General features: G+C 40.6%; 1 protein-coding gene across 2 annotated transcripts in view; it reads left to right on the top strand.

Annotated features, from left to right (window-relative positions):
• The window catches only part of SLC38A1 (solute carrier family 38 member 1), a 69,841-nt gene extending 58,966 nt beyond the window's left edge, over positions 1 to 10,875 (top strand). For both annotated transcript variants that reach the window (XM_011283882.4, XM_006933636.5), the window contains exons 14-17: positions 1,491 to 1,609; positions 2,811 to 2,952; positions 3,053 to 3,150; positions 4,894 to 10,875. In XM_011283882.4, coding sequence (XP_011282184.1) covers positions 1,491 to 1,609; positions 2,811 to 2,952; positions 3,053 to 3,150; positions 4,894 to 4,995 — 461 coding nt within the window. In that variant the 3' untranslated portion in view covers positions 4,996 to 10,875. The remainder of the gene's footprint in view (positions 1 to 1,490; positions 1,610 to 2,810; positions 2,953 to 3,052; positions 3,151 to 4,893) is intronic.
• Positions 10,876 to 15,991: the final 5,116 nt, after the last annotated feature.

The following is a 15,991-nucleotide window of genomic DNA, read 5'->3' as shown; positions in this document are numbered from 1 at the left end:
TATTCAAATTATCCTCCAGCTGTATTTAACATGTTTCATTATTATTATAATTTGGGACCTGATTTAAATTTGAATACATATATTTCACATTGTTCTCTATTAAATAATATTTCTCTGGGGCATTTTTTTTTTCATAAACACAAACGCCTCAAAATTTAAACATGTTTAGAGATGATTAATTCAGCCTGGAGAGAAAGGCTACCCTGATTATATAGTTGTATTGTTACCATTTTCACAAGCAGTGGCAGACAGCATTGTCTGATGAATCCATAAATGCCACATTAAATTTTTGCATAAAAATGGTGTTTCTAAGTTTCCTGCAGAGTTGCAGGCCTGGGAGAGGGGGTGGTAAAGGGAGGGAGGGAGACCTTCGTGTTAGTTGAACAGTCTCACTGTTATCTTGTTCAAGCTTTGAGTTTTCTTTGCAAATCCATTTCTTTTTCCACATAAAGTAGAATACAAACCCTTTCATGCTCTTAGGTTAAAGCGAAAGGCTCAGCTATTTTTAGATGGTTATGAGTTTTAAATCAAGAAAATTAAAACCAATGAGACTTTTATTACAACCTAGGCTCCTTTTTCCAAAACTGAGGCCAGTCTATGGCCCAGCATAGAATTGGAATCCCACCCCCAGACTCTTGAGATTGGTTCATTCTAGCTTTGGTTGTCTTTGAAATAACATTCAGAAGCTCAGAGTTAAGAAAAAGTTCAAAGTGGTACCGAAGCTAAATACTTTTTTTAAATAAGAAAACCATACATGAAAGAGAATTACTTCCTGATTGTGGTGAAGTTCCATTAGAACCTCTGTTGCTTGGCCACTGGAAGTTGTGTGAAAAGAGGAGGGTTTGAAAAACGCTCTATGTAGCCCATAGTCCCCTCAGCAAGACTGCAGCAATTTGGCATTGTTTGATGAGTGGCAACAAGGGAGGGAAAATCTAGATTATTAGAAGGGTTTTTAAAGCATTTTAAAACATTTTTTTAAATATTAATTTTTGAGAGAGAGGGAGTGCGTGTGAGTGAGGCAGGGACAGAGAGAGAGGGAGACAGAGGATCCGGCGTGGGCTCTGCACTGAGAGCAGAGAGCCCAACACGGGGCGCAAACCCACAAACCCTAAGATCATGAGCTGAGCCAAAGTCGGACGCTTAACTGACTGAGCCACTCAGGTGCTCCAGAAGGGTTTTATTCTTCAGCTGTATGTTATTTTTAATCCCAATTCACACCTAGGTTGAATTCAGTATAAATTAAGCATCCCTACACTGTGTAGCTTCTTTCTAGTGATTACTATAAATTCCTTTTGAAGTTACATATGGACAGGTGGAGCATGTCTCACACCGGGGATTTTTCTTTTCAACTTTATAAATTGTTTTAATAGTTATTTCAAAACCCAGAACATTGCTTTCCTTGCCCTTTAGTTTATAAATTCTTTGATGTTCAGAAAAACTGTCATTCGGCCATGTGCTTTCTTTCTAATACTCTCTTTTCCTCGGTTTAGAAAATGTGCAATCAGACCTCCTTCACAAGTACCAGAGTAAAGATGACATTCTCATCCTGACAGTGCGGCTGGCTGTAATTGTTGCTGTCATCCTCACAGTGCCGGTGTTATTCTTCACGGTGAGTAAAAGGCCTCGGTGCAATATGAGAAAAGTTGAGGTCTCGCCTTTCCTTCTGTGTTAAGGAGGCTGTTCCAGAGAAAGCCTGCTGCAGGTAACTATCCTGTGTCACTGAAACTGTATCAGGAAAGGACCCCGAGACTCGGTTGAGGCTCTTCAGAAAGAAAGTAGGATCAGTGAGATAGGGTAGCCTTTGATGGAATGAATCTTAATTCTAATTAATCTGTTCCTCCTTTACAGAGAAATGTAGATAGAATGTTTGAATCTTGATTGTCATGATGAGAGAACATAAAAGGACCAGAAGAGAATACTTAGTCATAGATAAAAACACCCAGGGGTGCCTGGGTGGCTCAGTCGGTTAAGTGTCCAACTTCGGCTCAGGTCATGCATGATCTCATCATGGTTCGTGAGTTTGAGCCCTGTGTTGGGCTCTGTGCTGACAGCTCAGGGCCTGGAGCCCGCTTCGGATTCTACCTCTCCCTCCCTGTCTCTCTCTCTGTCTCTCTCTCTCTCTCTCTCTCTCTCTCTCTCGGCCTCTCCCCCACTTGTGCTCTGTCTCTCTCTCTATCAAAAATAAACAAACATTAAAAAAATTTTTTTAAAAAGTGGGGGGCACCTGGGTGGCTCAGTCGGTTAAGTGTCTGGCTTCAGCTCAGGTCATGATCTCGTGCTTCATGGGTTCAAGCCCCACATCAGGCTCTGTGCTGACAGCTCAGAGCCTGGAGCCTGTCAGATTCTGTGTCTTCCTCTCTCTCTGACCCTCCCCCTCTTGCACTCTGTCTCTCAAAAATGAATAAACATTAAAAAAATATATTTATCAGGGCCCCTGGGTAGCTCAGTCAGTTAAGCTTCTGACTCTTGATTTCGGCTCAGGTCATGACTTCATGGTTCATGAGTTTGAGCCCCTCATGAGGCTCACACCCTCTCCCTCTCTCTCTGCCCCTCCCCCTACTCTCTCTATCTCAAAATAAATAAATAAACTTAAAAAACACACACACACAGAAATTATTCCCCACAAAAGAAAACTACCTATTTATAAATAAAAATACCTGCCTGAAATCAAGACCCCTGGTTGTAATACTGCACAAGGTCTTAGAAAACACTTCACAGATTCCCATGCACCAGTATGTTCGTTTCTGCTGAGAATGTGAGGGTTGCCGGGCCAGAGGCCCTCACAGAGTCTTTGTTTTTTGATCCTGTAGGTTCGTTCATCTTTATTTGAACTGGCTAAGAAAACAAAGTTTAATTTATGTCGTCATGTCTTGGTTACCTTCATACTCTTGGTTATTATCAACTTGTTGGTGATCTTCATACCCTCCATGAAGGATATTTTTGGAGTCGTAGGTATGGCTTTATTTTATGCTCCTCATTCTACAACAGCTGCTTAGAATGCTACAGTTTCACCGTAACAACTTCAAACTTTTTTTTTTTTCTTATTTTACAGGAGTTACATCTGCTAATATGCTTATTTTCATTCTTCCTTCATCTCTTTATTTAAAAATCACAAGTCAGGATGGAGATAAAGGGACTCAAAGAATTTGGGTATGTCTCATGCCGGCCACTCTAAGTTTTCTGATTAGTTTTTCATTTAAATTTACCAAGTTAATAGTCCATCTCCACCACCTAATCCTACTGTTAGTGACCTGAAAAGGGGACACCAGTCCTATAGTTTTCCCCTTTGGGAGATTTAAAATATCACATCAGAATCTTCTCTATTCTCTCAAAATGTGTTACTCTTACTGTGCCTTAGCTTTTGCTCTGAGCTAGGGTTAGGGCCAGCTGTCATCCTATTTCTCTGTAAGGCAATGCTTTGTCTTTATCAAGACAGGAAAGGGAAAGAGACTCAAAGATTTCATGTAGCCCACTGTTTTCTGTAGAATTCCTAGTCATGCAACTCCTTCCGACAACCCAGGGAACATGGGACACCTTAATTAAGGTGGCTGAGTTAGCTTAAAGAGCCTTTTTATGATTTGACAAAAATGCTTTGGAACAACAGACCTGGATTCAGAAACTACCTTTCTATATTGGGATTCTTGTTTCCAGGTCTGGTGGAGTTCAAAGGCATCTTGGAGGTGGTGCACTTGGAGAAAGTGAGGGAAGCAGGGGTGAAGTGGCTGCTACATGAGTACCTTCTGGAGCACCATTTTGTTTGGCCTCGGAGAAGGCTTCTCAGCTGCCCTCCCAAATAGTGTAAGCGTTCCAACTGCACGTATTACAGAGTCAGCAGAGATGTAGGCAGGAGGGATGATCCTTGTACATTTAGGAGAGGCAGCATTGATGCTGATACAGCACCTACCTCCCCAACAGGATTATCCCTGAAGCCGTATGTCCCAAACCCTTCTAAACCTTCCCAGTAGGGGTTTCACAAGGACAGAGAAGGAGCAGTCACTTTGGCACAGCAGTAAAATATACTCAGATTAAATCAGAAAATGGTAGAGGCCTGTTGCCCATGAATTCGCTGGGCCTCCCCAACCCTGCTCCCATGTTAAAGCTGGTCATAGGATCTACCAGATAGCATTAGACAAGGGATCCTGTCCATGTGGGGCCCCACTGGGAGTCAGACCAGCTCTCTGACGGTGAAGTCTGTACAACTCCACCATTCACCTTTTCTCCTTCCCTTAGCTCTGTCCTCCAGGCTCCAGTCCAGCCCCTTGGCTCTTCTGTTGCTTTATCCTTCTCCCTGCAAAGCTCTCATTGGACACTTTTAAGGCCAAGCAATTTCTAACCTCATGTTCTTCAGATTCTGGATTTAGTAACCTATCCCCACGCTGGCCTTCCTCAATCCTTAAAATAACTTAGTTAATTTAGTTGTGGATACTCATTTCCTATTTCACTTGACCAAATCTACTTTGCTCTTATATATCTTTTCCCCCCACTTTTTCAAACAGAAATGTTTGCCTGCCAGCGATAACCTAGGTTGGTTGGTAAAAAGCAACAAAATGACCTGTATGGTTTTAAAGGCCATTTTTCCCTTTTAGTTGTAGTCTGAGTTTGAAAGAAACTGTAAGGATACCCAGTGTGTTACAGAATGGATTCATTCTGAGGTGACCATGAAGTCAAAGAACTAGAATGGAGAGGATGTCCCTGCATAGCTTAGTCCTTGTTTCCCCATCCTTGGAGAATCAGATCCATACAGCCTTGGAATGATTCTCACAGGTCAGCAATGGCTGTAACAAACCCCAAATACAAGGGGACACAAAAAGAGAGGGAAGGCATTTCTATTTTTTTCCCAGGTGTATGTGGTTGGCTTCACTGAAAATAACCCTTGCCTTTGTGTTGCTCCAGGCTGCCCTCTTCTTGGGCCTGGGGGTGTTGTTTTCCCTGGTCAGCATCCCATTGGTCATCTATGACTGGGCCTGCTCATCAAATAGTGACGAAGGCCACTGAGACCAGCTGAGGACAGGAGACATTTCCAGACCGCTGCTCGGCCATGTCACCCCACATCAGCAATCTTCATCACTTCTTTTGCAAGTTTACAGAAGCAAACAGAAATTCACAACATAACTTAAAATGGAATAACATTTTGGTAGCAAAACAGAAACCAGTTTCTATAATGGTTCCAGTCCCTCTAAGATTTCAGATCAATTTAAGGATTGTGGATATTTTTTTTTTTTTAAGTTTCATGCAGTTGTGTATCTCCGTGCTCTTCACAGTTATTTTTCACTCTTCTAACTCTATTTTTTTGTGACTTCCTGGTCCCTTAAAACTTTGAAAACATGATCATCAATCATGTTTATTTATTACACATCCAGATTCTGTAATAATTTTCCTGCCGATGTTCCACTCACATCATCTGTACCTTTTTAGAAAAGAATCTTGAATTGTATATAGTTATTTTGCTTTACAGAAAAAAAAATGGTTTCATAAGTATTTTGCCTACTTTGGTTAACATAGCACACAGGGATACTTGTAAGAGAGTGACAGGGTGTGTGCCATTGCTGGATCAGAACCTGCCCAATATTTGAGGTGGCTCTGATCACCCGGCAGCCGGGGGGCTCTAGCAGTCCAGTGGCCTCATTGGTACTACATCCTGCTTTATGCAGAGACATTCTCCAATGAGTGTTCTCAGCTGGGAAGGGGGTGAGAATGACTTCTTACCTTGGTAAACATATTAAACCACACATTTGGGTTACCTAGCAAGTGAAGTTTTGTTTCCCTCTTAGCAAATTGTGTCAAAGTTACTCTAAGCTGAGTCACCTTCCACTGAGGGAGACCCATGACACCTTTGTAATAAATTGAGAAGCAAGAGTATCCAAAATGCTTAAGAAAATATTTCTCTGATACAAATAGCCTTCAACCCTACACCTGTATTGTTGAAAGGAGAAAAAACATTTTCTTAAATTATGAACCCAGCAGCTTTTACTCATGTCCACCAGCTTTTTGCACAGGGAATAATGTGTATCTAGCCAAGGACGATCTAAGAGAAGTAATTCCTGTTTTATATTGGGTACTTTAGGGGGGTCTTTAAAAGACTTGTTTTATATCTATAAATTTAGGTTATTACAAATACAAGATTTTTGTACCTTAAATATAAGCCTCATTCCTATTTCTTCTCCATTAACAATCCACCCAGAGTCTTGAAAAAAAAAAAAAAAAAACGAAAAAAAGAAAAGAAACATAGCACCCTCAGAAATAGCCTTTGAGAAGAACTTGTGACAAAATCAGTGTACCTTCCTTCCCTCAGATGGGGACTCTGGTGCCTGTGCTGTTTCTTCTTCTTGTCCCTAACCAAGGAGTGGGCCATTACTGCCTGCCTCACGTGACCCACACAGAGGACAGAGTTGCCTCACACTCTTACCCCAGCCCCACTGTCCCCTAAACAGGGTAGAGGGAAAATCCACAGAGACTGAAAAAGAAGAGAGTTGGGGACAAGTCACACAGCTTGGAAAGTTGGGGGAAAGTAAGGAAACCTAGAACCACATGTTCCCTAAGCTGGACAATCACCTGTGATTGGACAGTCTATATCACACAGTAAGAAATGTTTGTGTTCTGTGAGCTGGTCTCTTGAAACAGGATTTGTATTTCATTTATATTCTGGTTGAATTTCTCAAACACCTAAGTTCACCGAGCACGGATTTCTTATCCAGAGATCAGAATCTAACTGCAGACTCTTAGCAGGATTTCCAAGCACTTAGCTCTGAGTTCTGTTCCTCCTTCACTCAAATCCCCAAAGGCCTCTGCTCACCATTCATTGGAAGTAACAAGGAACTGTCCGCTCCGCCTTTACAGACTAATGTCCCATAGAAAAGGCATCATCAAAGTACCTTGTTGTGATCCTCTTTGGGAGAAGGAAAGGTTGTTTCCTGCATTTCCTGGTAGGATCATTATAGCTTTTAATGTAATGCTCCTGAATTACATCCACATTAGGGCAGACAGAGTCCAGGTAATTAGGTATGAATGCCTACCTATACATGAATACCTAACCTAGTAAAATCCACAGCCACCTCTGTCCCTTTCAGCAGTATCTTCCATATTGGATGAAAAGCAAAGCAAGTCCTTTGGCCCTTGGAGGCTTGTCTAGAGCACCGAGTAGTGAAATAGCCAGGTAGTGGACTGACCCTCCATAAAAAAATACACAGTTTAGTTTACAAAGCAATATTAGGCTACTTTGTATTTTCCTCATTATAACAATTTCTTTTACACTCACAAAGTCAGTTTAGAAAATTATCATGAACTCTTGGGATGTGTAGTGGTATTTTTGGATCTCTGGATTTTATGTGTCAGCACAAGGAATTTTTATTATTTAAAATATTTATTTAGAGGAGGCACGTTGTTGATGTCTGTGATACCATGGGTTTTTAAAATCTTCTTTGTGTGTGATCTAAGTTCATTATCTACTGAATATAATAGACCCCACTGTTCATTTGTTATATACCACTGATTAATTACATCATTTGTGTGGGATTAGCTGTCAATGTACTGCAATAATACTTGTTCAGAATAGTGAACTGGTAGCCAAAAATACATGTATCACAGATGTTAGGTAGAATTTAAACAACAGTCAAGTGCTATAGAAGTTTTTTCTGCTAAATTAGTAGACTAAAGAATATTATACCTTAGCCATTGGGAGCAGCACGTTTTCCTTTGGTAGATAGAACCTTAACACTAGTGAACAGTGCCAGTTTCATACTTTGGATTTAGAACTGTTCTCTAGTTCTTATAACACAATATACTGTAAATCCCTAATTTACTTAACGTTACTTACTGGGAGTGGAGTAGTAAACTGTGTACAGGAAAGAAATCTAGTCTTGTTAAACACGGGCTGTCCCCAATTTATAAGCAGATCATGTTACAAAGCCCTGTTAGTTGGTTGTTTGCAAGCCAGAATGTATTTTCCTCCAGGAACTATGTTATACATGGTGTTTAGGCTCCCAGAGCAGCTAGGAAAGATGATCAGACCCATGGTTTAGCAGAATAGGATAATGTAACATGATTGCTAAAAAGCCTAACCACCAAAAATAATATTGTTTCTAAGGAGTATTTGTTCAGAGTTGCCAAGAATATGTCATTCCTGTGAATGAAGTCTGGACTGCCCACGCCAGCCACACACCAGCTGCTGGGTGGTGGGGGTAGAGCCACCACCAGTTAGTGGTGACCACAGTGGCCTGAAGCAGGGTGTCCAGCACAGGAGGGGGAGAATGAATCCAGGGCCACCAGAGAGCCTGGTGGTAGAAGGAGGATGAAGGAGGATGAGGGGACCTCTTGTGGGCTGGAAACCACCAGGGACGTGCCTCCCCTGCTATCCTTTCTTTTGCCTGGAGTTCTCAGGCTTGGCCTGACTCTCCTGTTCGTAGGACCTGTTGCTCCTATCGTTTGTCTCCTTCCCTGCCCATTACAGAACAGGATGTTGCTGCCTAGCTTCTCCTATATGCCAGTCGTTGAAGCACACAGCACTTTTAATGGGTTTAGTGCTAACAAACCATTGTTTGACTGCCTAGTAATCAGATCGGTGTAAAAAAGCTCTCTGCTGACCTTCCTTCTTTATACTTCCAGACCGTGTTGAGAAAGGTGCACATGGGTGATGGTCATGGGGCTGGGGGTGGACAAGGAGCTGTGGTAAGATTCCTCAGTGTCTCAGGGGACACGTGAGACAGTTGCCCTGCAACGGACTTCTTTCTGGAGTTGGACTCAGGCCTCTAAGCCAGTGGTTCTCAAAGTATGGCCCCCAGATCAGCAGTGACAGCATCACCTGAGGCCTTGTCAGAATGCAGGTTCTTGGGCCCCACCCCAGAACTAATGAAATCAGAAGTTGTCAAGGTGGAAGCCTTCAGCAGTCTGGGTTTGAATGAGCCCTTTGGGCAATCTTGATGCACATCAAGTTTGAGAACCACTCCAGGTCACTTTGTCTTTCACTTGTTCTCCCCATTAGTCCTACCTCAGAGTATGTTACCTAGGAAACGCTGGTGCAGGTGTACAATCATAAAGGAAGGCTGCCTGCACTCGGGGGTATCTGGGCTGAGGCACGCTAAGATTACATTTTTTGAAGCTGCGAAGGAGGTGAGGTGTTTGTGTGTGTGTGTGTGTGTGTGTGTGTGTGTGTGTAGAATGAAAAGAAAACACACTCTGTACATGCATTCTTGGATACTGAATTCGTGTCATGAGTAAGCTCTCCACAGTGTTGGTGTGCGTTGTGTAATGACCCATTCTGTCCCTCTTTTAAATTGAATTCTCTAGAAAGTTCTGCACTTCATAAGCATCTCCAAGCTGCTCAGAAAAGGGTGTAGAGCCCAGCTCCATTTCAATAGATCGGAATGCTGAAGGGCACATTTATTGGAGTGGGGAGGAAGTTGATAAGATCAGATTTGATTTTATGCCTTAGAGCAAAAGCCATTAGTTTCCCTCAGTTTATCAATGTAAATGGCTTGAGGCTTAGAAAGGGCGGAAGCTTTAAGAATAGAATTCCTCCATTCTGGTTGTGTAAACTTGTAGCTGCTCTCAAAACAAAGAAGGTACAGACTATATCATTTAGCAATGCTAATACATGGTTTTCCTTAGGGATGGCAGATCTGAGAATCCTTTAGCGAAGAACACACTTCCTCTAAAATACACACAGTGGATTATTTATGATGACATAGGGCTTTCAGGTACAAATTGGGAATGGGGTGGCTAACAACTGAAAAATATCACTAAATCTAAAAGGGAAAGTTCTTGAAAATTGTAAAATTCACAAGGCTCAGACACTCTAAAGAAGGCTTTAGGGTTTTCTCAGAGGAAGGGCTTTGAACTGGGCCTGGCTGTCTACAAGTTTGAATTTGTGTTTTTAAAAGGAAGAATCTATGCAGCTGAGGTTTATTGTAGGAAGTACTTCGTTTGTATGTAAATATGTTGTAAATAAACAGGAGGCTGTATATTTTTTCAGTCGTTGGTCCACACTGAAATAGAAGTCTGCATATCAAGAATCTAGTCTACATATCAAGAATAAATGTTGTCCTAGATATTAGTGGTTTTGTTTGGGAACTAGACAAATTTACCTTCTCTCCCAGGTAACATTGTTCTCTCAGTGTAAACTTGGAATCTAAAAATCTTAATTGTTTTAGAAAGCAAAATGTCTGAGAAATAGCTGTATTGATTTCTTATACTGGTATTAAGCTCAGTTATTTAAGAGATAATCCTCTGAGCTACAAATAAGGAATATTTAAACCCAAGTTATTGTCATATAGATATACTCAAAATGACAAATTGTTTCTTCATACTGCTCTTTCACTGTTAACACTGATACCACTATACAGTGTTTATAAAAACAGAAGTTGGGGAGAATTTTTTCCAAAATTGAATTGCTGCATTTCCCAAACTTTGGGATCTTTGAAAGGGGGGAAAAACCTGCACATTAACTATGAACACAAATTTGAAGGGGCGGGGGGGGGGGGGGAAGGACCATTTTATCAAGTTTTTGAAAATCTCGCATGTCTGCCTTTCATTTTCAGTGTTGACGCCAACATAGACTGTCTGAAGCCATTTTTACCCAAAACATTTGAATCTTGATCATTGGTACTTAATCCACTCTCCAGAGTCCAGTTGTATTTTAGACTTCATATAAGTCCAATATATGTAGCACACCACAGTTTTATTAATGTAAAAACTTGTAAATGACTTTCAGATGGGTGATAGAAGTGAATGTCACAAGTCACAAAATTTTGCTATTCATGGTTAATCAAATAGTTTATTTTCCCCCCAGGATGTGGTGTAAATAAAGAAATATAAGAAGTTCTGTTCTATAATTGTTCTGTTAACATAGTTTTTAAACATTAAAAATGTGAACTAAAAGTATTTTTGAACTTGCCTTCATTCTTTTGGGATGCAATACTAAAATGGGGGGCATTTGGTTGTTGGAGACAGATTTGCACACATTTGTCAGTGTTCTAGAACACTGTATGTTCATGAGAGCTTATATTTACCTCCCCAAACTTAAAGTACTTCTGATAGAAATCTATCTGATCTGAAACATTACATATTTCTCCATTCCTTGTAATCAGAGTAGGTTGAACATAATTCTTTCTTTTTAAACTCAGGTTCTTCTTTATGAATATTAATTTCTGTGGTATGTTGTAATCGAGACTTTAGTCTTCCTCTACTCATATTGTAGCCACCATAAAACAGAAACTTCTATCAGTACTTCCATTTCTCCAGGAACTATTAAGAGAAAAGCTTCTGCAGCCTGGCCTTTGCTTTGTCCATCACTGACTCCTCCTCTCCATGATCTTAGGAAAGTTTTATCAGACCAGCAACATGGCCAGAGTCTGATACCCAAATTCCTTTTTTGGACAGGGTTACTGCAAAAACAACCTCATATGACTGGGTATGAGGCCCTTCTTGACTCTCCCTGAGCTGCCTGGTTGATAGCCAATTCTGCAGAGCACATGTGGATCTCAAGGTGGAAATTTGGGGCACAGGAGTCCAAGCTGTGCATTCCAATTTAGCTTCATTAACAATAAAGTTGATATTTTTATGCATATGAGCCTCTTGTCTCTATGTCTTAATTGATCAAAACTCCAAAGGTAAAGGGTGTAAGTAATTATTACTTTTCAAACTCAAGCAGTCGTTAAAAGTATGAACACCGAAAAGGCCATTGAGTGCACGAACAGGTTTTGTTCTAAATCAAAAGGTCTAATCCACTAGTGGTTTTGATAGTTCTGACTTCTTCCACTATCCATGAATGTCTGCCATTACCGTTCTAGTCTGCTCTGTTTTATATATAATTGTTGGGGTAAGAGTTATTCTCTACCTCCCCTAGGGAATAAACTATGGGTTTACTAACCCTGCAACTCAGAAGACCTGTTCGCCTACCTTCTGGACCTCTAGTTGTATTCTGTCTGAGTAGGATAGTCTGGAAGGAGTTATGAGGCCCAAATAACTGGGCCAACTTTTTGTATACCAATGTTTTATCTTTAAATGGTTTACATTTTAGGCTAATCCAAATTGGCAGGGTAATCTCTTCTTCCTCTATGGGCTCAGTGCAACATCAAAATAACCTGTCAGATTATCAAAGCGTATTATAAAGCTACGGCATTTACAACAGATTTTTACTGATGTGGAAATAAATGACTGGATCATAATAGCACATAAATGGCCCAAATAACATCAGAACAGTGGCCTTTAAATCAGTAGGGAAAGTAAGGGTTACTCAATAAATACTGAAAAAAGGACTAGCTTTTAGAAGAAAAGTAAATCTAGGTCCCTGTTTTACCCCTTATATCTAAAGAGCTCAAATATATTTAAGACTTTAAACACAACACATGTTGGGGCGCCTGGGTGGTGCAGTCGGTTAAGCGTCCGACTTCAGCCAGGTCACGATCTCGCGGTCCGTGAGTTCGAGCCCCGCATCGGGCTCTGGGCTGATGGCTCAGAGCCTGGAGCCTGTTTCCGATTCTGTGTCTCCCTCTCTCTCTGCCCCTCCCCCGTTCATGCTCTGTCTCTCTCTGTCCCAAAAATAAATAAACGTTGAAAAAAAAATATTTAAAACACAACACATGCATTAAATATGTCTTTTCACAAGTGTAAATCTATGACTCTCATAAAGCGGCCATGTATTGGAAATTTTATTTAGCTCATTATTAATGAAGGAACAAGATGTTTAACAAAATGGTTCAAAGGAGAATTCAAAGAACAGACACATACATAAGCAATCAGGAGCTGAAATGAATTTGCTAATAGATGCAAAACAGGCCTCCACAGTGAAATCAATTGTATCTCCACCAGCAGAATTCTTTTACTTCTCTGGGCAATGCTCATTTCTACATCAATTTTCTGTAATTTACAGGGCTATAAAATAACTTCAAGGCCAAAAAAAAAAAAAAAAAAAAAAAAAAAAAAAAAGCAAAATGTGTATAGAATCAGATAACCCAGAAGAGATATCTGGTATACCATCAAAGTATTCCCAGTAATTTTTTTTTTTTTGCCCCTTTCAAAGTCTCCAATTTTCCTAACAACTTCTCCTTTTGTGACCATAAAAATCCCAACGATTATTTTTGGTCATAAAAAAAGGCTGGACTCATTTGGTTTGGCCTGATAATTTTCATAGGTGCAACAAGTATTAATTAATCATATAGGATTCCCTGGTTTTGCTTTGAAAACTGAGAGCCAATGCAGTATTGAACAGCTACTGGAGCCACAGCTAATTGCACTTTTAAAAGTGTCTATTGTTTGCTAGCTCAAGACTTGGGAAGCAAGCCCAAGAAACTCTACCATATTTCACTTGCAGTATCTGTAAATTTGGGTGAATTCCTCTCTACTTTAGTCCCTCAAAAAAGTACCCCCCTACTTCTTACCACCTTTAAGGGCGGTACTAGGCCAGTTTTCCTGGAATGGTTTTGTAGGCATTGGCTCCATAAGTAAAATCAACCTTTGTTCCTTTGAGTTGTTGGACATAACTGATTACATGTGCATCATTCTCAAAAATGACATTCCAAGAAAGGCCATGGTTATACCATCAATTTTTTCCAATTATGTACCAGTAGAAAGGAAAATATTCTTGTTGAACCTATGCAAATAAGTGTATTGCTGTGAAAAAGTAAGGGAACTCAGAGCTTTTTAATTTAGGAGTGGTAAGAAGTTCAGTGAGAGGCAGAAAAAAATTTTAATGTCACTTTACAAAAGCTGAGTCTACTGGATTGTAGATTAAAAATCTCTTAAGAAGAGGAATGGCCTCCTCATATACACAGAAAATAGAGCATTGAAACAGCCTCAACACGACCACAATAAAATTTCCCTCATCAGCTCATTTCATCCTGTGAAATTCTATTCCGTGGGATCTTGGGTTCAGCATTCTGCTCAAGTTGTCCGCTTCTGGAATAGAGTCCTGGATGTCCACACTCCTGCCACAGGTACAGACTGAAAGTTGTCAAAGCTGTGGCTGCTCAAGCTTGTACCCAAGGGTCTACTCTTTGAAGCATCAATAATTTAATGTACTTGGTACAGTCCAACTCCATGAGATTCTGGGGGAGTCTGTCTTTGCTTGAGAACCAGATTTTGGCCTGTAGTTAGTTACAGAACTTCAGGCAAAGTTTCAGGAAGCAGAAACCTATATGATAATGAGACTGAATGCTATGGCTAACATACTATGATAATTAATGGGCATCCATTCTATCATAGGTATTCTTCCACATCACCTTGAAAAGCCGGGCAATGTGCCACTGAAAGATCATTCAGTAATCTTTTTTACTCATTTCAAGGTCTTTCACAATTTTCCTGGCACTATCATTCTGTATCTCATATATATAAAATCTTAGAAGAAGGGAAGGCCTTTCTTGGTACAAAACACAAGAGTCACAAAGGAAGTAACTGACTAATAAATATTTTAAAACTCTCTACGATTATAAAAGTGCCAAAATGCAAAAACAAAAACAAAAACAAAAATCCCAGATTAGAGGTGAAACACATTCGCCACACATATGCTGCACTAGGTAAGACGTCTCTCAAGTTTAAGGTCAAAATTATTCAAAATATTCCCTCGGTCAAATTACCAGATTATTCAACATCTCTTTCTTGATATTCCTACCTCCAAATTGTCTAAAAACCCTTGAGGCATTTGATCCCAGAGTTGCCTGCTTCCAAATTCCAGGCAAAAGAGAACTGGTAAATTTAATCCGTTCACATCAGGCCCCTTTCCCCACTGCAGTGCAGCTTCTGTTGCTGCCACATGGGGTCACTGTTGAACACCAGCACTGCACAGTTTGTCACATGTGTCTACTGCAACAATGGTGCCCTCACAGGTCACCTTCCATCACCTCATAGGAAGGAGGAAGGATGGTTTTAATCCATGCAGTGCTATGGTAGCTGTCACCTTGAGAGCTCAAGCAATGAATAGCTCCTCAGTTTGCCAGAAATCTCCTCCCAGTTCATGCCTTCCAGGCCATCTGGCTCAAAAGGGGCTCCAATTAGAGCTGCTCACTGTATCAGAGCCAACCCTTCCCCTTTCGGAATCCATGGGCATTTAAACCTGATATTGATCTCAGGTCTCAATTCCAAATGTTCCTTGTGGTGAGTTTCCCTTTGAGACTCTTAGGACTGTTTCCTGCCCCTTCTGAGACCATCTCAATCTATAAGAGGGGTTTGAAAACTAGTAAAACTCAAAAGGGAAGGAATTGGGTAGAAGATACAACACTATCTTCCCAGGAGGTTTCCTGGTGCCTCTGCAAATTTGCCTGACCCTTTCAACAGTTCCTGTGTCAACACACCAAGGGATGTGTGGTTTTGGACAGTCATAGTTAAACCACAAAATGTTCCAGTTACATCTTTCCCTAGGGGTGATGCCTGCCAGTTTGGCTCCTATATAGAACTTAAGAAGGGCCATTCAGTTGAGTCTTCCTTGTTTAAAAGTGACTAAATTGTCTTCAAAAAGAAGTACTGAGAAGCTTCTTAAGGTTCTGCCCACACAGTCCTTGACTACACAGCATAGAGCTAATCTCCTTAATAAATCAAGTTTTAAAAATCACTAAGAAAAAAGCAATTTAAAGCCCAGTAGAAAAATGGGATCCACAGATATAAAAAGCTGACAGAAAAAGAAACACTTGAAAAGATGTTCAATCTAACAGTCTAAGTCATAGGTAAACAGATGGAAATTAGAGGGGGCACCTGAGTGGCTCAGTTGGTTAAATGTCCAACTTCAGCTCAGGTCATGATCTCACACTCATGGGTTTGAGCCCCACGTCGGGCTCTGTGCTGACAGCTCAGAGCCTGGGGCCTGCTTTGGATTTTGTGTCTCCCTCTCTCTGTGTATCTCCCCTGCTCTCTCTCTCTCTCTCTCTCTCTCTCTCTCTCTCTCTCTCTTTCAAAAATAAACAAACATTTAAAAAAGTTTATATCAAATCAATGAAAATTAGAACATCTGTGTATGCCTTTTAAAATTATTCCTTTCATATTGGCAAAAATCAAAACTGTTGCTCTT

Source organism: Felis catus, chromosome B4, assembly GCF_018350175.1.
Source record: "Felis catus isolate Fca126 chromosome B4, F.catus_Fca126_mat1.0, whole genome shotgun sequence".
Classification (NCBI taxonomy): domain Eukaryota; kingdom Metazoa; phylum Chordata; class Mammalia; order Carnivora; family Felidae; genus Felis; species Felis catus.
Note: the sequence above shows the minus strand (reverse complement) of the source record. Positions and strands in the feature narration are given on the sequence as shown.